This window comes from Rhinichthys klamathensis, unplaced genomic scaffold (genome assembly GCF_029890125.1).
Source record: "Rhinichthys klamathensis goyatoka isolate OS25496 unplaced genomic scaffold, OSU_Roscu_1.1 h1tg000563l_1, whole genome shotgun sequence".
Classification (NCBI taxonomy): domain Eukaryota; kingdom Metazoa; phylum Chordata; class Actinopteri; order Cypriniformes; family Leuciscidae; genus Rhinichthys; species Rhinichthys klamathensis.
This window is the reverse complement of record NW_026607029.1, coordinates 495,063-517,496: the sequence shown is the minus strand read 5'-3', so window position 1 is coordinate 517,496 and position 22,434 is coordinate 495,063. Positions and strand designations below refer to the sequence as shown.

At 41.6% G+C, this 22,434-nt stretch overlaps 1 protein-coding gene across 1 annotated transcript in view; it reads left to right on the top strand.

Annotated features, from left to right (window-relative positions):
* Positions 1–1,572: 1,572 nt before the first annotated feature.
* Positions 1,573–22,434, top strand: part of LOC130073985 (protocadherin-9-like) — a gene marked incomplete at its 5' end in the record, with an annotated part of 213,532 nt that continues 192,670 nt past the window's right edge. The window contains one exon of the mRNA XM_056239441.1: positions 1,573–1,680. Within this exon, the coding sequence (XP_056095416.1) occupies positions 1,573–1,680 (108 nt within the window). The remainder of the gene's footprint in view (positions 1,681–22,434) is intronic.

Sequence of the window (22,434 nt, the reverse complement as noted above, 5' to 3'; positions counted from 1 at the left end):
CCAAAGCCTTTTTGATTGCTTTCCCTGCTTGAGTATCACTCTAATATCATTTGAAATGTCACCACTCATATGTGTTTGTTTCATATGCGTCCCTCCCGTCTATTGCATGTAAAAAAGCACAGAAGAGAAGAGACTGAGTGTGCTCGCGAGAGAAAAGCAGATTATCTAACAAAGGGCAGACTGATTTGAAAGCAGGATGTTTCGCTGAGATTCACGGCGGAGGTTTGTCAAACACAAATGCGGTATGCTTATAAAGGCAATTTCATTTTTCAAAGGAGATATAATCAGTCTGTATCATTTTGGACACAAAGCGTGAAGAAGAAAACATCTTCAGTTCCGCCTCAGCCTAAAAGCGCTGTGTAATTCGGAACCTTTTGAGTTGACCGAGTGTTTGGAAACTGAGAGCCCCCTAATTTTACGCTTGTTTGTAAAATATTAAGGATGTCGCCAAAGGTCTGAAATTCTCAGAAACTATGTTTTTGTGTTGAGTTTATGAAAAGGGACAGAATGCCATTCATTCCCCTGGTTTGGATCATTAATAGAAGTGTCTTGTTGAGTTTCTTTAAAGACCTTTAAAGCAAGCACAGCTTTTGTAGTACTTGTTGAAACAGGGAATTGGCGTTAACAGAATTGCAGGGATCATCTGCTTTTTGGAAACAGCCAGTGATGTGTGCTTTCTAGAGGAAAAAGTAGGTTGTGTGACTCGTGTCTCTATCAAAATGGTAGTTGTGTTTTTGAATATGATAGCTTTAGACCAGCTGATGAACAGCTTAGACCAGCTATAGTACCATATTCCAAAAAAAACTGTAACCAGCATAAGTTGGATTTTCCAACATGGGCCACTATACTGAGTATCAATATTAACATTGTGACAATAATCATTTTTAGCATAATTGATGTAATGGCTGATATCCTATAAATGGCTGGTAATTAAAATGCTGTTCTATTTGGTCAAAAATAGATAATTTTATCACATAATCAAACATTGTAATGTCCAGTATGAAAAGTGGATATTCATTTTGATTTTTGCTAAATGTGACCTTTAACTGAGTATGTAAGTTATTTGTTTTTAAAGATTGAGGGTTAAGTGACTGCAAATCTAAATGTCAAAGTAGGAGAAATTAACATGTACAATTAAATATACAGTATCCGTATGGATAACCCATATTGTATTGATTTACGGGCCATGTCCGTCTGTGTTTAGGTGTGTTTCATGTCATAATTACAACTTGTAAACTGGGAATTTTCTGAGTTACGACTTATACCACATGAGTGCTGGAGATTCGCCTGCGTTGACAGTGTTAAAATGCATAATTATGAGTTTGAGGACGTGAACGGCTCCAAGTAGAACGTCACCTGTTGTCATCTCGAAATTATGGTAATTACGACATGGTGTGAACGCAGCATTTCTCCCATTCATTCTTCTGTGAGGGTTCCATGTCCTCTTCCTCTCCTTTCTCTGGTTCCTATTACTCTCAACATAAGTGCCACTCCAGCCATATCATCATTCATTTTCCATCTTTAGGACTGTTATTTCCATGGGTGGACTTGTAACCCCCCCTTTTCTTGGCTTTTAAGGGAACGCTTACCCGCGCCCGCACCGAACTGAACCCCGACTATCTGGACCTACGCTCCCGAGCCGAGCTGAACCCAGAGTACTGGACACCCTGCACTCCTCTAGTGAGTAACCTTTGGTCAGATTTTTGAGATGTCTGCTGCTGAAGCACCATTACCAGAACTACACAAATGCACATTTCACCCGCTTGTTTATATGTCTTCTCTGCTTATCGGTTTCTTTAGTGACCTCTCTAACGATGGTCTCTTCACTGCTGCATCATTATAACTGAGCTAATTTTACATAAACACACATACCTCCCTCCCATTGCTCTCATTACCTGAGTATGTGCAGGGATTTTTGTCTTCTGGGGATCAGGGCAGTTTACATGAAGCTTTGCTTGCCACCGGACCTAATTATGCTTGTTTTTTTGGTTTTCCTTTTCTTAGAGCTGTTATTTGTGTGGAAAGAAAGTTCTTAAGTGTCTGTAATGGCTTTTCAGAAAAGCATATAATGCTCTAAAACTGCTAATCGGAGGCAACGCTCTTGACCGGTTACGTCAGTTGATGCTTGTCATTTGCAAGTGTTTATCAGAGCAATGTGTTCTGTTTTGAAAAGTACATTTTTATCTGGAAATGGAAATGCTTATTATTTGCTGTTTGGTCATGGTCAAATAGGGTTGCTCCCTTGCATTCTTTCCTGACTTTGGGGACATTCAAATGACATACGTTCACTCCTCACCGACTGTTACCTTTTGTCCTGTCGTATTTAATACTCTCATCTGAAAAGTGTATGCTCAGATATAGTGGGGGATATCCAACACATAAATCACCCACAACACCTTTCTTTTCATTCTACTGAGTGCTAAAGACTTTACTTGTGCTCCTTAATATGTGTGTGTGTGCATTTGTAGGTCCTTGAATGAGTTTACTAGACTCCAAAAGGTCTATGAGGGTGTGACTCAGAATGACAGAAAATGAGATTGGTGAATAGAGAGGTAAAATATTTGCAGTGGAGAAGGAAATAGAGGAAGCTGTACATGACTGTAAGACAAGGCTAGAACATTCCCTTCTCGTTTCTACCATAGGGACCTAAAGACTCTCGACATGCCCACTTTATTGTCATCCACACCCTTTCAGCATCATCCTATAAGCATGAGTGGGCTGCATTGTATTCCTAATCAACATTTCACACGGTCTTTGCTCTGAATCTTCACTGTCTACTCCCTACTTCCAACACGACGGCAGGGAATATGGATCCATTCTGCCTGTGGTTGGAATATCCTCCTGGGCAGTCGATAAGATGATAGAAATGACCCGCATGCTTCCAGATGTCACCATGCATATATAGTAGCTTGGTGTGCAGCCAATTACAGTGGATTTCCATTGGGATCTGTCCTCATCATTGGAGTGTGAATGGACACTTTGCCATATCATCTTGGGGTGAACTGTCCAATCACACTCATTATTTTTTCATACTGAAAAACAAAACAAAAACAAAAACAGATGTCTCGTCTTGTAAGTAAAGCTAAGGTTTAACATTAACCTCATTTATTAAATACCATTATAAAATGCTATTAGTAGTCTTAATAAATGTGAATAAATAATTTATATTCAAACTAATATTTGTATAAACATTATTAAAAAACATACACAAAAAAATAAAATAGATTTGAGTACTTAAGGCAACATACATCATTATCCTTACTGATGTCAGTGTTTATAATTATGTATAATGGTATTTATTAAAAGTATTACATACACATTCGCATATACGCAATACATCCATCCATCAAAAGGCGGTTGAGTGTGTAAAAGTGTACCGATTGGTCTGTGGTGCAGCATATGAAAAGTGCTAGATGCCAACAGCTCTGATTTGATGTCTAGAGTGCAGTATTGACCATTTATTAGAGATGTTGTGGATCTGATTATGAGAACCACTGCTTGAGGGACGAGGCTGTTCTTGTGCCTGGTTGATTAGTTGAATCTCTTCTCTGAGTGCAGTGTTTCAAACAGGTGATGGCTATCATTTCCGGTGGCTTTCTGGACCTCAATTCAAAGAAGTTAAGGAGAGAGAACTGACTACTGAATGGATGGTGTGCTGAAGTTGGCTTTTTTTTCTGTGCGGTGAGCGACCTGTACCAGATTGTTATGGATGAAGTGAGGGTGGACTAATTGTAGTGAAGAACTACTACATTGAGGCTTGTTCAGTTTACCTCCCATTCAAGGTAGTCTTTTGGTTATATACATATTTTTGTCGGATTCCAGATTGGTGGGTTGTTGTGAAATAAAGAAAAAAAACTCCTTTTGCCCCCTGATATGAACGGTCCTATCCAAGTTGAAGAACCTTATGTGGTCAGTGTTTCCCATGTGATTTTGTGGAACTGTGGTGGGTGGACCTTGGGGGATATTTTTTTTTTTTACATTTTAAAGTTAAATTCATCAATCTGGTGTATTTTGAGAGATCAAAAATAAGAGCTCCAACCCATATTCAGTGTGCACATTGAACAGCCTGTGAATTGAAACTCTAAAGGGGACTCAAACCGCTTTTTAGTTGTGATATAGTGTCTCAGTCTACATTACAATACATACTACTAATAATAATGTTATTCCTATGACAGTAATGGCCATATATTGTAAAGTAAATAAATAAATGAAACTTTCATAATTAGGATTGTCCTCATTTCTATACATGCTAGAGATAAACCTGTGAGCTTTTATTTTGACAGAAACTGCAGTCGAGCTTTTATTTTGGCGGAAAACAAGTTTACAAATGCATCTCATTACAAATCTACTGAAATGCCGTAATCGTCAACTATGCAAATGTGAAAATAACACGTTACTGGTGCTCGCTACGTTCCCAAATGCTAAACTCAGCACATGCATAGATGGAGTTCACTGCATTCATTCACTTTGAACTGGTATTGAGAATCGAACCTGCGGAGCTGATCACGTGCTTATCACGTTAGCAAAGTGCACACTTCTCTTTGCGCAGCGCATACAGACAGTCTTTTGATAAGGACACAAAGCCTTTTCGCACTTTTGGCTTTATTGTGTTTAACAGCAAAAGCTCAAAACATGACATTAAAGAACCTATTATGTTATTATGAGAAGTTTAAATATATGTTCGGGCCGCCACAGTGTAGTTAATGAATGGGAAGCACTTAAATCTGTCTGTGACGGTAAATGCTGATATTGTGGCAGTCCGCCACAAATAAATCAATGTATGGGAAACACTGGGGGTATAGCAGGGACTCTTGAGTTGTTGCAAAGTAGGTCAGAACAAGTTGCTCAATTGTCGATAGGACCACCAAATGGTCATGAGTTCGTAGACATTAAAGTTTCTTACTGCTCCTTGGGATTAAAACAATAGCTGGTCTTTTAAAGCAGGTTGAATCAGGTACAGCAGGTGGGAAAGAAAGTCAGGAAAACCTGTAGTTGGTCAGCATTGTGCTTCAACGACTGTTACCATCTTTCCTCTGGAGAATTGAGGTCTGGTGGCCTCCCTTTTGTTCTTGAAGCTCCCTTGGTTATATGCACAGATGCACAGACACAGTTTGTTAATTTTCTTCATGCACCAAATGTATTATGTCCTTTACAAGCCAGTTTGATAAATGGCTTTGTAAACTAGCCTGAATCGTATTCTGTTGAATTGCAAATGGAATTAGAGCTATATTATGAAAAAGGTTGTTTTTGGAGAACATATTGCGTGTTGTCTGGAGGTCAGAGCGAATGTGCAGTATATCTTGTTCCTTTCTCTGCCGTCTCTCAAAGGTCAGCACTGTGATTAACCTTAGGTCAATTACACCCAAGATGCTGCACACAATCCGTTAGAATGCATTAGTTTGGGGATAAGTGCAAAAGGCAAGCAGTCTTACTGATCGCAGGTGATCCTTCAGTTCCAACTGCAACTCTGCTAATATGTTGTGTATTATATATAATATGTTGTCGAGTAATAACTGCCAACTGTCAGTTATTGGTCCCCTGAGCCTTAGAACAATATTACGACTGGTATTAGTTATTGAAATGAGCCGTAATTAACACAAAAACCAATTGAGTTCACTATGGAGTTCATCCCTCTATATTGCTCTGCAAACAGTTGTTGTTTTCTCATCTCATGACTATGGAAGGAGGGGAGGAAGTCAATCGCACACTTCAGAGCGTGTCAGTAAATGCCTTACACAGTCTTCGAAAATAAGTCGACATCTCATTACAGAGAACAGGGCAAGTGCATGTAAATCTACGCTAGCGATGGACAGATCGGATAGATTCATTGCGTCGCTGTTAAATAAGCTGCTGTGACAGAAACTTGTCATTGGGTATCTGCTGTGAAGAGTCCCAAGTGCATGTACTCATGGTCCATGGGCAGAGAGGAATCATGGGATTGATTATGAAGTCATTCCAGGGTTGTATGGCCACCGTAGCTGCTGTTTTCCTCTAGCATGTCCTGGTATATTCATGAAATGGCACTAGAGTATATCTAAGGAGACCTGTCAGCAGGGAAGAGAAACATTTCTGAGCTTGTAAGAACATGCTTGAGAAGGAAAAATGGTGACTTTGAATTGCTTTTTCATGTATTTGCACGCATTATTGATTTATTGACCTTCTGTCAGGACAAGGTGGTTTGAAGACAGACTAGGGCCAATTTATTCATTCCGGTGAGAGGGAAATGAGCTTAGCTCTGCCGCACTGACTGAACTGAGCAATGACTGGGCTTTACGGTTGGCGCTGATTAGCAGGAATGAGCTCTCTCGATGCTGTGAGAGTCTTGTTCATTAAATGATATGTGGTATGTTGACTCCTAGCATCCTGCTATGTAGTTTAGTATTGAGGAACTGAAAAATCTTAAAAGTTACATACATCATTTTATTTCTTGCGAATTGAGGATGTAACCGGGACTGAGGGGAGCAAATGTAAACTGGTCATTGATTAAACTTCACATATCCCCTTCAATGTCCATAACGGTGTTGTTATGGCCCTGCATCAAATGTTTTTCTCTCTAAAGTGCCTCTTAGAAGCTGAATGTGCTCCGAAGCCTCATGCTGTACTTGGTGACGGTGTAGAAGAAAGATTAAATCTAAGCGTTTTAGAAAGGTGGTCAATACACTCTTCATAGTGAAGGTGTATTTACTGTAAGACCTTTGTAAGGAAAGAGAGACCTCATGAATTATGCATATGTATAGAGCTCCCATTCTGTTCTGAGATATGGGATAGGAAATGGATCTCTTTCTTAAGTAAAGAGTAGGGATACTCCTGGGGCGAGGAACTCTACCTTCACATTAGCGGGCCTGTCTGCATTGACTCGGATTGAGTGCCGGAAGCTCCATACATCTCCCTATATCTCCCTATCCATAGTTCACCCAAATGTTTCCCTTTTTAAAATGACAAATACAGACTATTGACACCTGCTAATATGGAGAGTCGTTTCCTCTCACACAGATGCAGAACATACATGCAGTGAGCTGTTGCTGTAGTCTTTGCTGTGTGTTAAAAGCATGAATGTCACCAACAGACTTTTGTTGCTACTAGTCCCTTACATTTTTGGGTGAAAACTACAGTATGCGTGCAAAAAAAACTGTCTATTTGAACACATTTCGCATTGCTTTCAGTGGCATGTTTTAAGTCACAGATCATCTTGTTGAAACTACCTTTTTTTGTGATGTGGTGGAGTCTTGTTTGAAATCAAGTTTTGTCATTGTTGAATCTGTTTGTACAGCCTCCAACCTTGTTTGAGGTTGTTTTCTTATTGTCTTCCTCTCTCGCTTGTGGTTCCTTTTCTGTTCTCTCTCTCTCTCTCTCTCTCTCTCTCTCTCTCTCTCTCTCTCTCTCTCTCTCTCTCTCTCTCTCTCTCTCTCTCTCTCTCTCTCTCTCTCTCTCTCTCTCTCTCTCTCTCTCTCTCTCTCTCTCTCTCTCTCTCTCTCTCTTCAATTTGCTCCCTCTCTCTGTATTATTAAGAGCGGAGCTGGTGACTTGAGATAAGTGGTCACTCCTGGAGGCGTCTACAGGTGAGGGCACTCTTTTATTTGGTCAAGATGGATGGTTTGAAACATTTCCCTGAAAGTAACAGTCAGCATTGCAGTGTTGCCAATCTTTAAAATGCTTTTGTCTGATAAGAGCTCCTGCATTAGTGTGGAAGGTTGAGTCCAGTCTTGGTGTCCTTGTAGTGCTTCAAAATATCTCAGTCACTTCATTCATCACAGTCCTTATAGTTCAGCAGCATAAAAAACACTGACTTTTACCTCCCCAGTCCAACGGTGACCTATTTCTTTGTGCTTCTATTTTATTTTCAGATAATAAAACTTGCTCTCTCTTTGACTGTGAGAGGGCCATATACTTTAAGAATCAATGTCAAGTCGATACGAGCATGTAGATTAAATGTCATTTTCTGCTCCAGTTTGGTGGTTGTGAAGGACAAAGTTTGCCATATCGTGACAGTCTCAGTTGCTCAGTTGTTCCAGCAGAAGATGTTTTTCCTGTTTTGTAAGTTCAGTTGTCATTTGTTGCATGTTTCCTGGTCTTTGATGATGTCATAATGCGTCATTTACACACAACTGTCAGCTCTTCACGTTTGTTGTACCTTAGTCTTTCAATCGATGTCACATCACGCCTATACACGTTACCCGCAGTCTATTTTTACAGAGATGAGAAGACATTTGCGGGTAGAACGAGTTGTACGAGCAGCATTTTGTATGGAGTCTTCCTGAATGGATGTTGGCAGAACCACAGGCGCTACACAGAAGCTAATAAAAGACAGACTCACGGATACTTTGACACTCTTGAAGTTTTTGCTGTCACTCCATGTATAGCACTTACAGTTTCACACTGCCATTTACAAGTACATTTATCCAGGCTATTGCTTCAGTGCAATTTTCAGTAGATTTAGCGTTGGCTGGCGAGCTACACAAGCTCAATAGCATGCGTCATTGTGTTCTGAATTGTGCCTGAGCACTTGCAATGCATTTGCCAAGCATTTGTGTACTTGTGTATAGGGCTATCGCGGTGAAGGAATTTCCCTTTTAATTTTAAGTGGCTCAATAGCGCGATATGCGGTATTACCGCCATTTATTTATATTTATTTGTTGCTATATAAATACGTGTTATGATGTGGTCAGCATAAAAACAAGAACATTTTCAGTAAGCAATGTAACCGAAACGTCTCAGGTTACTACTGTAACCATAGTTCCCTGAGAAAGGGAACGAGACGATGCGTCACTTGACGCCTTGGGAACGCCCCCAGCGTGAATGCGTCTGAGCATCAATGTCAACTAGTCCAATGGAAAGAATGAGCGTCACGGGCGGGTGACGTCATGACCAGGAAGGGATAAAGGCTCACCCGGTGAAACGCGGCATTAGCTTCAAAAAGTCGAAGCAAGCCGATCACAGGGAAGCAGGAAGTATGGCAGGGTGACGCATCGTCTCGTTCCCTTTCTCAGGGAACTATGGTTACAGTAGTAACCTGAGACGTTCCCTTTCGAGGGAACTCGCGATGCGTCACTTGACGCCTTGGGAACGAGAATACCCAAAACGCCAGAATTCCAAGTACCTGAGTGTCAGTCTGTTGGAACTAAGCACCTGAGAACCTGGGGCAGCATCCAGGTCCAAACTGTAAAACCTGACGAATGTGAGCGGTGAAGACCAGCCTGCCGCATCACAAACGTCTTGGAGAGAAACCCCAAATAACAAGGCTTTAGAGGCCGCCATACCCCTCGTTGAGTGAGCTCTGACCACCAAGGGACACGGATGGTCAGAGTACTCGTATGCAAGTGAAATAGCCTCGACTATCCACTTACTAACCGTCTGTTTAGAAGCAGGAAGACCCTTCTTAGGTGATCCAAAGCAAATAAATAACTGGTCGGACTTCCTCATTGAAGATGTCCGATGAACATAAGTATCCAGTGCTCGCACTGGACACAAGAGGTTCAGCCTTTCCTGGTCCGCAGATGTAAAAGGAGGACAGAAACCTGCAGCACAATAGGCCTCGGAATAATGGTAGGCACCTTTGGAACATATCCATGTTTCGGGTAAGAATGCCTTGGTCATCCCCGGTGCACTCAAGGCAGGTGGGGACCGAAAGGGCCTGAAGGTCTGACTCTAATAGGGACGAAATAGCTAGCAGAAAATAGTCTTAAAAGAAAGGAACTTCTCTGAGACCAAATCTAAGGGCTCGAAGGGAGCCCCAGATAGGCCTTCTAGAACTATTGCAAGGTCCCAAGCCAGCACCCTAGTGCAAGTTGCAGGCCTCAGCCTCAAAGTGCCACGAAGGAAACGAGTGATCAGGGGGTCTCGACCCAAAAATGTACTACCCACCAGGGCGTGGAAAGCCGCAATGGCCGCCACGTATACCTTAAGCGTAGAAGGACATAGACCTGATACAAAGCGTTCTTGCAGAAACTCGAATACTGTGTTTACTGAACAGTTAACCGGATCCCACTGACGCTGCTAACACCAAGAAGTGAAAAACTCTCGAAATAGTGAATATAGTTTCCTCGTAGCGGGAGCTCTGGAGCTTAGAATGGTCTCAACAACCTCGGTTGAGAGACCACTCTCTATGAGTTGGGCCCCCTCAGAGGCCAAACCCACAGTTTCCAAATCCCCTGCCGGGGGTGCAATATTGCATCCCCTGCCTGAGACGGAAGGTCTCTCCTGATCGGGACCTCCAAGGGAGGTCCGTCGAGGAGAAAAATTAGGTCCGCAAACCAAATTCAGCTCGGCCAGGGTGGTGCTACTAAATAGGCTTATTCCATCCTGGCGGAATCACTCCAGAACTCCTGGGAGCAGAGCAACAGGGGGAAATGCGTACAGACGTAGCCTCAGCCACGTCTGCACCATAGCAACCAGCCCCGTGGGGACTGGTTGAGTGAGGGATAACCAAAGTGGACAGTGCGTCGTATGCTGAGACGAGAACAAATCCACTTCTGCCTGGCCATAAACTCCCATATTTGCTCCACCGCCTCGGGGTGGAGTCCCCTGGCCTCAGCCCCTGCCTCGACAGGGTGTCTGCTCCAATATTCTGGCCCCCCTGGAATATACACTGCCCTCAGACAGCGTAATTTCCTGAGGGACCAAAATAATAGGCCACCACCGTGTTGTCTGTGGGTCAAGAACCAGAGTTTCCTCCATATAACCAAGGCGCGGGGATACTGCCGCGTGATCTTGATCGTACGGAGTGGGTTTCCCCTCAGGGAGAACCCTCTGGTCCTGAGCCACCACTGTAAAGGTCTCACGTACAGCAGGTCAAAGGGTATCACATTGAACGCTGCTGCCCTGAGGCCCAACAGTCACTGTTTCAGAACAACACATGATGGCCCCTCAGGTCTGGGAGGAGATGTCTCAACGCATTGAAGACGACCATCATCTCTAGGCAATTCATGTGCCAAGCGAGATGATGACTCCTCCCAAGCCCTGAGCTGAGCGGCCTTCCAATACCGCTCCCCAGCCGGTGAGGGAAGCATCTGTCGAGATAGCAACTCGATGGCAAAGAGCTCCCAACACCGAACCCTGGGTTAAGAACCAGTGTTTCCTCCATATAACCAAGGCACGAAGGCACGGCCGCGTGATCTTGATCATACGAAGTGGGTTTCCCCTCGGGGAGAACCCTCTGGTCCTGCGCCACCACTGCAAAGGTCTCATGTACAGCAGGCCAAAAGGTATCCCGTTGGACGCTACTGCCACAAGACCCAACAGTCTCTCGAACTGTTTTACAGTGCGTGACTGGCCTAGCTTTAGCTCTATGGTGGCTGTCAGGATAGCAGCTACACGAACGGGCAATAGATTGGCCCGCATCGTCACTGAATCCCATACCACACCAAGGAAAGTGGTTCTCTGTACTGGAGAAAGAACACTCTTCTTGGCATTGAGCCTCAACCCCAACATCTGCATATGAGCGAGAACGACACCTCGGTGCCGAACCGCTAACTGTTCTGATTCCGCTAGAATCAGCCAGTCATCTATGCAATTCAGAATGCGTATACACTGCAGCCTGGCGGGGCCAGAGCTGCGTCTATACACTTCGTGAACGTGCGGGGTGATAGAGCTAGACCGAAAGGAAGTGCCTGATACTGGTGTTCTTTGCCCCAAAGAAAACCTCAGGAACCTCCTGTGCTGAGGGAGGATGGAGATATGGAAGTATACGTCTTTTAGATCTATCGTGACAAACCAGTCCTCGGATCTGATTTGAGTCACGATCTGTTTGAGTGTCAGCATCTTGGACTTGAGTTCCAGCACCAAACACTCCAACAGACGAAGATCTAGTATGTGACGCTGCCCTCCATCCTTTTTTGGAACAATGAGATAACGACTGTAAAGACCCGACGCAATGTCGGGTGAGTACACCTGCTCTATAGCTTTCTTTGCTAACAGGGCCTTTACCCCTTGCTCCATTACCAGAGAGATTACCATTACCCATAGAGATATATTTGGCAGAAGCTTCCACGCTGCCAGAAAATCTACCAAGGGAACCAGCCCCTCGAGGCTGGCCTCTGGTGTAATAAAGACAGCCAGTTCGGGGACCTGAAACATACTGGCAGGAACCACCCGAACTGACTGTTTTCGAACCCCCCTCAGAGGGCGCGAGTCCGACGCAACGTCGAGTTGACGCTGCGCCAGAAGCTCGCTGGAGAACGCTGCGCCCCGAAGCACCAAGGGTGGCGGGGTTGGCAGAACGGTCCCCTGAGGGCACAGAGATGGAAAGGGCACCGTATAATGAGGTGTACACCATTCCACCCCGGTTGGGGCTGCCCTCACCGGTCTGACGCCGTGGCGCCAGACCTTTTCTTTTGAGCCGCAGCCTTCTCAGCATGAAGAACGGTCCTCGGATCCGGCTTCTGCTTTGAAGGCTTTGGCTGCTGTGTTGTGTATGAGAAACTAGCCGGCTGGAGCTGCTCACGCCCAGCAGCCCCAGTGGGTTGGACATAGCGAGGGAGAGATTATCTTGTATCTTTCTCCATGATTCCCATCAAATTGAGCCAGAGGTGTCTCTCAGTGACCACATTTATTTGGCTGCCATCCCTGAGAGATAAATCTGAGGCCCGACGGAGTTCTCAAACCCCATCGGGCCAAACTCCCTCACTTCTGTCCAAATACCACAGCAGGTCAGCCTGATATGCTTGCAGCACTGCTATAGTGTGCAAGCAGGCTCGTGCTAGACCCACTGCCATATATGCTTTTCCCACTAGAAAAAAAAATAGTTTTCTTTAATGGTTTAGTGAGAGAAGCCGACGCCTTCAGGGACGATACTGAACCGGGAGACATAGCTCGCAAGTGTCTGTACTACCCGGGGTATTGTCCCATAGCCATACTCTCTTAACCCCCAAATATCTGAATATACGTGAATGTGGGGCTAAAAAATGAGTAAGGCTTTTTCCATGATCTAGACAGCTCGCTGTGCAGATCGGGAAAAATGGAAGGCCCCGTGATGGAGGTGGAAAAATAGAGGGAAGGAAACTCGTTCAATTTATTTTAAGGACGAGTGCCCCCTTATTTCTGCTGGCCATTAAATATTTAATTTATCTACAGCCTTAGTAAACACCTCCACCAGCTTATCATTATATATATATATTTTTTATATACATACTTTATACATATACACTTTATTTCATATATAATATGTAAACTATCATATATATATATATATAGGCTATATATAATTCTCATACGCTGGGGAAGAGATGGCAAATCCACTTCCCCCATGATTGTGTACACTTTCAATGCCCAGCACATCTACCTCCTCGGAGGTAGAGCACTGAAGCAATGATTTCTCTCCCCGGGCGGAAGAGACCGCAGCGCGGGCTTCCGAGACCGGAGAGAGAGCACTGGATCACTCGTGGAAAGGGAGGAGATAAGATCCGCGGACCCGTCTCCAACCCCGTAACGAGATCCTATTCGCGATCCACAGGAATGCATTCTCCGCGCTGCCTCGGCAGACGCGTGTCCTGCACCCCGAGGATCGCGAGCCTGGCCACTTTCTTTGAAAAGTGACAGGCGGGAGTGGAGCATGCGAAGCGAAAGCTTCTCACAATGTTGCAATCAGCCCCCTCGGAGGCTGATACCGCATGCTCCACTCCCAAACAAACTACACAAAGCTCGTGTGTGTCCCCACCCGTTAAATAACGCGGGCAGGGAGAAGCACAGAGTTTGTAAAGTTGTTTCGCCATAACTCTTCCCAATAATATCGTAACAGACAACAATAAATAGACAGAGACAGAGTAACACAGATCGCTTGCTGAGACGCAGAAGCTAATGCCGCGTTTCACCGGGTGAGCCTTTATCCCTTCCTGGTCATGACGTCACCCGCCCGTGACGCTCATTCTTTCCATTGGACTAGTTGACATTGATGCTCAGACGCATTCACGCTGGGGGCGTTCCCAAGGCGTCAAGTGACGCATCGCGAGTTCCCTCGAAAGGGAACTAAACAGCGTCTCTGCGCATTGAAAGGCTGTCACTCAGCGCGCAGTTACATTGTTACGCCAACGGATTGTCTTTGAGTGAGTCATTAAACCGTTCATTCAATGAAAACGTTCAAAAACACTGATTCATTAAATGATATGTGTAATGAAACAAGGTATTAATTATTTTTTAACTTTGAGCTCCACTTTTCAAGGCTCAGCTGACCAGCAATGGTTTGCTTTTGGGCAACGCTGAAGCAATGCTTCACTTAATAGAGACCAATGGCATTGATTCAATGCGTGACTCGCTGCTTTTTCCCCCCCACGGTTTCCTCGCGCTGTGTAATGCTGACCAGCGCTGACGCTCACGACATTCATGGTAAATACCCATACATATTAAAAGGATGATACGACAAATATTTCGCTTTCTTTGGAAACGGCAACTTTTTCACGAATACACATGACTTGACTTCAAAGATAGACGCAGGTAATCACACGCGCTTAGTCGATCTCATTCACTGTCTCTTTAGGCTTAAGTCCAAATCCACGAAGCCTCTGTACAAATCACCATGATAATGGTGATAATGGTCTTATCATTATTAACTTTTTTTTTTTTACATTCAATACACATGGTACGAAGTTCAAAACAAGAAGGGTGTAGCCTCATGAAAAAAGAAAACACGCGAATATTGCGGTTGCTGCGGTTACTTGCATTCCTCTGCGGTTGGCATGTCAGTAGCGCGGTATTGCAATATTGTGGTTATTGCTACAGCTACTTGTGTACAATGTTTCTAAAATAACATAAAGCCCTATATGCCTTTCACAGTTTGCCGCCTAGTGGCAGTCAATTTTTCAGTTTATTTACAAAAGTTGATCAAGGGTTTAACCCTTTGTGAGTAGTAGGTGTGTGTATTCATTTGTGGTTTAGATGAGTGTCTGTTTAAGGCCTGATGGACCAGCTGTGGTGTCTGGCTGTCAGTTTTATGCAGATGAAGAGTTCAGATAGTAATTATCTAAATAATTAGCTCGTCTCATAGGAAAGTAAGTTTGTTCTACTTCAGGCAATCCTGTCTCTTTGGTCTCTGCTGTCTACACGGCATCTGTCCTAATGGCACAGTTCCATATATCTAAAAAAAAGATAGACACCATTTGTTGTCTTGCTTGATTATTAATCTAATAAATAGGCAATAGACACCGAACACATAACCTGGCAAAAATTCTTCAGATGTGTTTTTTAAAGGTGAAGTAAGTTCTCTGCCATAGTGGCACCAAACAGAATAGCAAAACAATGTTTTCATGCAGGATTCCCAAACACTTGCTTGCAATTGGCCAGACAAAAAAATTAATTGGCTGCTCAAATTACAGCACAAGAAAGAAATGTAGGATGGGATTTGATTTTATAAATCAGGAATTGATTGCATTGTGACAAGTGGACTCTATATGCCAAAACAATAAAGGTGCTTGACGTCAATCAAAAAGGAAAAATGCTTCTTTTTTTTTTTACAAGGATCAATTTCTGAAGTGTCTGAAATCAAAACGTTCTTTATAGGGAAAAATTATACAAAAAGAAGTAAACCGAACAGATACAGGGCACTTAACTCTGCCTATGACGGATGACTATCTAGCAACAGTCAGTCTTAATGCTTCAACGAATCCAATCGATCAGAGATGGTTGGCTGTGGTGCTGCTCTTCGGCGGACCCCCATATCGCCCAGTTGATGCTGATGATCTCTTATCAATAAGAGAGTTAACTGTGACTTATCACTTTGTGGTTTTCACCATTATTTTCTGACATATTGCCACTGTTTTAAATAAAGATAACACTGCTGAAGCTGATGGAGGATTACAGAGCTTAAAACAGGCCACCGATGTAAAGGATCCACATTTGGCCTTTATACAGACCGGGCTGTCAATACCCCTTAACCTCATGGATCTGATGCTTTCATGCCAGGATGGCCCATATATGAAGTGGTTTAGGCAGATAGACCTCAAAATGCCCCATTTTTTCACTCTCTTGCTCTGTCTTTCCTTTGCACACATACACAGTTTTGGCCTTTTGAGATTTGGGGCACTGCTTTCCAAATTGACTTTTATCAAACTGTCTCAGGGAAGTAGGCTTTGTGGGTGGGCGGCACTCTATTGTTCTCCTTCATGTTGTAAAGAACGAAAGAGGAGCTGTTCAATATATTTTCTGCTATCGTAAAAACCCCTGCCAAGTTAAGGGCAAGTCTTTTTCTTTCACCCCAACACAATCACATGTACACAAAGAAGTGAGTCAAATAAAACATAAAGAAATCCATAATGAAAGGGCACTTGTTTTTTAGGATCTATTTATTTGTTTGTTTATTTTTCAACATTATTAAGCACGATTACCCCAATAATTATCCAAAATTATCTTCACAGTAATGCAAAATATCTATGTTTGTGTATAAAGAATATACTGTACATTCATATTTTGTAAGAAAAAGACTGTACAACAAATACAGTAATACATTTATTCAGACTCAGAGCAATGGTATTTACATACAAACTCAAATATTTGCATTGGTAAAATAAAAGTATACTTTATGAAAATAATCACTTCAAAGAAGCTAAATATTATGATTATTATTATTATTATTATTATTATTATACTTGTTTTTGTGATTTTGATATTGTGACCCGGACATACCCGGTCTCACACACACTCGCACACGCACACACACAGATAAACATATGATATTGTTTTAAATCTGATTGTTTTGTGCAGAATTAGATATTGTGGATTAGAGGTCCTGACCCTTTCATTATACTAAGAGGGCCTTAAGATGAGATGGATCTATGAAAAACATAATGTGCTACTTTAAACCTCTTGCATGTCTGTCTCAGTATTATAAACCTGGAGTGTTTAATCGCTTGTCTCATGTAAAAAAATCATCTTTACTAATATCATCATAAGCTGCGTGGTGGCCTCATAGTAAACAGCTGTGAGAAATATTACAGAAGAGGTTGGCTGAAACTATGCTGAACATCTGAAGCTTTAAACTATTGTTCCTGAGGAAATCTGATGAAATGGGGAAAAAAAAATTTCATATACATAGTTGCAGTGCATTCTGGGATTGGCTCATCTGTAGAGAATGCATGTGATTATGTCCAAAATGCTGCCTACTGTTTGCAACAGCCTTTGTGTTGAGAATGTGCATATGAATGCCTAAAAAGTAACTTATGCTGGCAACTAACTTGGATTTGGAACAGATCGTCTTCCTGCCAGGGAGACGTTGTTGTCTAGAATTATTATCTCCTACGAGCTTCTTACGGTTGGTTTACTGTAAAAGAAACCTCCTGTCACGAAATCAACCTCGCCTGTCATCCAGAAACACAGGTAGAGCTTCTGCGCTCTCTGACGTGTTCATTCGTTGCAGGGACAGCGTGATCACCCCTCCCTAATATGCGTCCGCAGGGATGAAATCTGGAAGTTCCAGACCGGACTAATTGGCTTGGAGGCAGATATGCAGGGTAGCGCTGACAGCAGAGGTTTCTCAGGCTCCTTTCATATTGAAGGGACTGGACCCCAGCAGCAAAGTTCCAGGCCTGCTGTAGGCTATGGTCTACCTACTGAGTCAACTTAGCAATTAGTCTATGGAGGTTATATATATTCTACAACACGATAGCATCAGTGCTCAAAGTCCCCTAATGGACTTCCATCTTTAAATCACCTTCTTTTACAATTACATTCTCTCTTTCTGTCTTCTTGCTGTTCTCTAATGAATGTTTTCTATATTGTGATGGGGGTTTAAGCTACTCTTTCAACACAATAGTTACTTACACAACATGTTAGCTACGATCTTCACTATATAATAAGTTATGATTTGTAGGGGCTGCTCCTGACTTCTGATTTTCCTAGTCAACTGTTAGTCATTCATTTAAGCAATTAGTCAGTTAGTCGGGTGAATTATACAACCATATAACTAGTAAATAACTAATAATTCCTTCTGAAGGATTTGGTAATACTTTAGCCATGACTTTATGCATTATTCACATTAATTATTAGTCCTCTGGGAGGTATGAACATAGTAGTTATTGATTAGCTTGTAGTGATCTACCACACGCACTATTACTCACTTGTTTGTTAATCAGAGTTTCTTGTTAGTTAATAGTAGTTACTAGAGTGTTAATAATGCATTACTCATTTGTTCCTGTGTAGTTATTCATTGATGACCGGACATTATTCTTAAGAGTTACCAAGATTTCTATTTTAAATAAATGCTGTTCTTTTCAACTGTCTCTTCATCAAATAATCCTAAAAAAAATATCACGAGCAGCACAACTGTTTTCAACTTTGATAATAATATGAAATGTTTCTTGAGCAGCAAATCAGATGATTTCTGAAGGATCATGTGACAATGAAAAGAAAATCAGCTGTACCATAGCTGGATTAAATGACATTTAAAAATGTATTAACATTGAAAAGTTATTTTAAATTGTAATACTACTATTTCACATTATTACTGGTTGTACTGTTTTTGATCAAATAACAGCATGAGACTTTCAAAATCCTAAAAAAATAAATAAATTAACCAACCTCAAACTTTTGTACGGTGTGTATACATTCCAGACGGATATATTTGGTAATTGCATCACATCCTGCTGATTTTCGGCATCACATTGTGAACAAGGTATAAAAAGAACGTGTCTCATGAACCATACACCCTATGCCGTTTCATTTTGTTAAGCTGTTTTTGAGGGTGTCCTGTGTGAACACCCACTACGCTGAATACATTGGGACAAAAATAAACAACAATGTAGTGTTTTCCTCACGTTTTCACTGCTACTTTTTGGGGAAAAAAATGGCTTTGTGAAAAATTTACACTATTTTGAAAACAGCTGTGCTGTAGTTAGTAGCTTCATTACATTTATTTAAATACTCATAAAGAACAGAGGAAGATGAAAGACAGGCTTATTCATGAATTTTAGATATACACCATATTGGAATGGATCTGACAGCAATTGCCATCTCATTGAACTTCACTGTCTCAGCAGGATCCTTAGAGAAAGACAGGGGAGAATTTGCTTCCATTCTGAATTCAGCACAGCTGTCTATAGGTTCGCTCCCATTGGCTTATGCTGTTTGCGTTTCTGTCTATTTCATCTACATGTAATGGCGTCAGAAACCAGTTCACACAAACACTTCCATCTGTGTCAAATTAGCATAGCAAAGCGTGACCATACAAAGCTATCCAAACAGTGTGTGACAGTTCTAAGTATGTGCACACAGCATGGAATCAAGAGGTTACACACTGTCTTTGCTCTCGCTTTCACACACGCTCTCTCTTTTTCTTTCATTTCTCACTCTATAAATTCCACAGCATGCTTGACTACACTTTGCATAAGCATATCCTCACTGGGTTTGTCAGAACATTTAGCAGGGCCATATTGTGTGTGTATATATATATTTTATTTTTTATTTTTCAGCAAGGATGCTGTTCTTTTAAGCTTTTTATTCATCCAAGAATCCAGAAAAATGTATCACTAATAATAATTGTGATTATGATTATTATTAATACAATTAAAATAAGAAATATTACTACTGCTATAACGCCATTTTAGATTTTACTTTGAAATACATAAGAGTATTTAAAAATAAATATAATATAATAATAATAATTATTATTATTATTATTATTATATTTTACAAAAAATATATTGTACGGAAAACTGCACGGTGGCCTGTTAACATGCTGGTGGCTATAACTATAAATCATTTGAAAGGTCTAAGGTTTTATTCTAAATATTAAATTAATATGATGAAAATCTGTGGCAGTAATTTCAGGAAATTGTATGCATCCGTTGAGAAAAAAACTAAGGGTAAATATTATTTATCCTGTTTTTACCCAAAATAGGGTGTTGTGAGTACACACATATAATGTAATGTCTGTTTTATTCATACTTGTAGCCAGTGGGCGCACTCGCGCAGACAGTCCACAAGTGATACTTATAGAATTCATAAAACCTATGACATTCCAGAAAATCCCTTGAATAACGGCATCTAGAGGTGAATAACATGCAGATGGAGATGTTTTGACTGATGAAACAGACGATTGCGACAATATACTGTATGGTTTATCTGTGTTCTTCTTGACATCTCAGGTATTTTCATTATTAGAATAAAGTATATTTATAATGTTAGACATAGCCTTTATCGCTGTATAGAATACTTTAAAATGATATAATTTCTGCCTGCAAAACTGTGTCGCACGTGTGCTACAAATTTATTCTGGCTTACTTTTCCAACTTAGTCTCAATAAATATGGGAACTGAGGGAGAAGCTTTGAGTTTTGAAGGCTACAGTATGTTTCCTTAGTGAAATCAGGGAAAACGTATTTCCCGTGACATGTCCCCTTTAACAGGCTCGGCAGAACGCCGACTGAGGTCCTCATTAGCAAGTCTAACAAGGTCACAACTAGCCCTTTATTTGTTTCTCTTTCTGACATAATGCATCAGTGTCCAAGTAGAGCTGAGAAAATGAGATGCTGTTTACAATCTTTGGCATCGTGGGATCTGTTCGCTCCTAATAAGTGAGTCAAAAAGAATAATTGCTAGCCAGCTAGCTGCCATTATCGTCTATTAAGTGTATTGAGGTCGTTGGCGGTGTGGCGCGTCTGAATGCTCCGCCGTATGTAATGAGCTGTAATCCTGCCCTGGCGTGACTGAAAACGTCCACAGCTGGGCCTGCTCTACTGCAGAAGTTCTCGTGCTAATCAGAGCCAGAAATGAAGGGCGGGGAGATTAGTCAAGGTGCATGGTGCTTTTTTAAATAATAAATGGCGGCGAGAGAACGTAAGAAGGAGAATGTCTGCCTTAGACCGTTGGAGAGAGAGGGTCTCGGGTGGTCAACCTCTGAAGACCCTGCGCTCTTTGAAGGCCTCATTAGCTGGTGTTATCTGTGCATTGACACTACCCCGCGTACCTGAGGGGCTACTGTGTGCAGCTCGCGTCTTGGCCCAGGCGTGCAAGGCTGTTCCGATGAAATAAGACTTTGAAGTTGATTTTCCATTTGAAGAACTATCCATCAGGGATTTTATTTATTTTCAATTTCTCTTTTTTCCTTTTCTTTCCTTTCTGCTCTTCAAGGCTGCGGGCTTCTATGTAGGTGGTGAAGAAGAGGATCGCTCTTTGTTTTCTATTTATTTTGATATGATCTCCAGCTGAAACAATCAGAACCTCTGTGTGTTTTGTTAATAATTAAAGCGGGCAAATCAATCTCGAAAACCCCAAGCTAGACGTGGCTCTCGGAAGGAAAGTAGACGAGAAAAGATGGAGCCGCAGTGGTTCTGAGTGGTTCAGACTTGCGGTCGAGTCAGTCCTCCAGTTAAACAGCAGCTTGCCATTCTCTTCCGCAATATCGCAGGCCGAAAGTCTTTTGCAGTAAACACTATTGATCCATAAAATGTTGGATTTGTGCTAGAACGCAAATCTGGCACTTCTAGCATGACATTAACGAATCCGAAACCTTATTTATGTAGAAGAAAGCTCATGGTACATGCATGTTTTATTAGTGCTCGGAAACGTTGCCATTTCAAGCTCGGTAAACACCCACTTACGTGTTATTTGAACTTTTTTAAATGGCTTCAAGTCTTTTTGGCTGCTGTCTTTTTTCAATTATAGCATTTCTCGCAACATCTGACTCTACATGAGGCGGAATTGATGAGAAGCGTATAAGTGTGTGTGTGCAAGAAGAACAAACTAACACGAGAGCGGCGGAGATGCAATCACATCATCGTGTCTCTATAATCTACAAACAGTAGGACTGGAATTTATACTTCTATTTTCTTCTCTGCATTCTCCATCCATTGTTTTCTGACAAACAGTTGGCACAATGAATGTTGAGTGTTTCTGTTTTTGAATAGATTTACATATATGCATTTGGCACATGCGGTTATTCAAACTGACTTACAGTGCATTCAAGCTACAGATTTTATCAGCACATGTGTTTCCTGGGATTCAAACCCATGACTGGGATTGCTAGCGCCATGCAACAAGAGTAATTTGTTTGAATGACTAGAACTCAAATTATATAAAATAATGTTATATGACTCTCGGACTCAAACATCCCATGAGATGCTTGGACAAGCAGTTTTCTTTTGTTGACGATATTTCCTGTTGAAACAGAATCAGCTCGCAATTTTTTTTGTTGAGTTTTAGTCTGGGAAAACCAACTTTCCATAGATGAATGCTTTAAATACAGTTTACATTTTAGCGACCACTAAATGGTTGGCAAATGAAATGCATGTACATGTATGTGTTAGTGCAACCAAGTGCACACAGACGAATCAGTGATTTTTTTAAAAATGATGTACTATTCTAGTGTTGATAAAACAAATTGATATTAGTAATTCTGTTGGGCTTTTGTCATTTTTATTAGTTTTAGTTTTTTTTATATTTCCATTTAGCTTTAATTTATTTTTATTTAGCTTAATTTGTGTAATTTTACTATTTCAACTTCATACTTTCAGTTAGT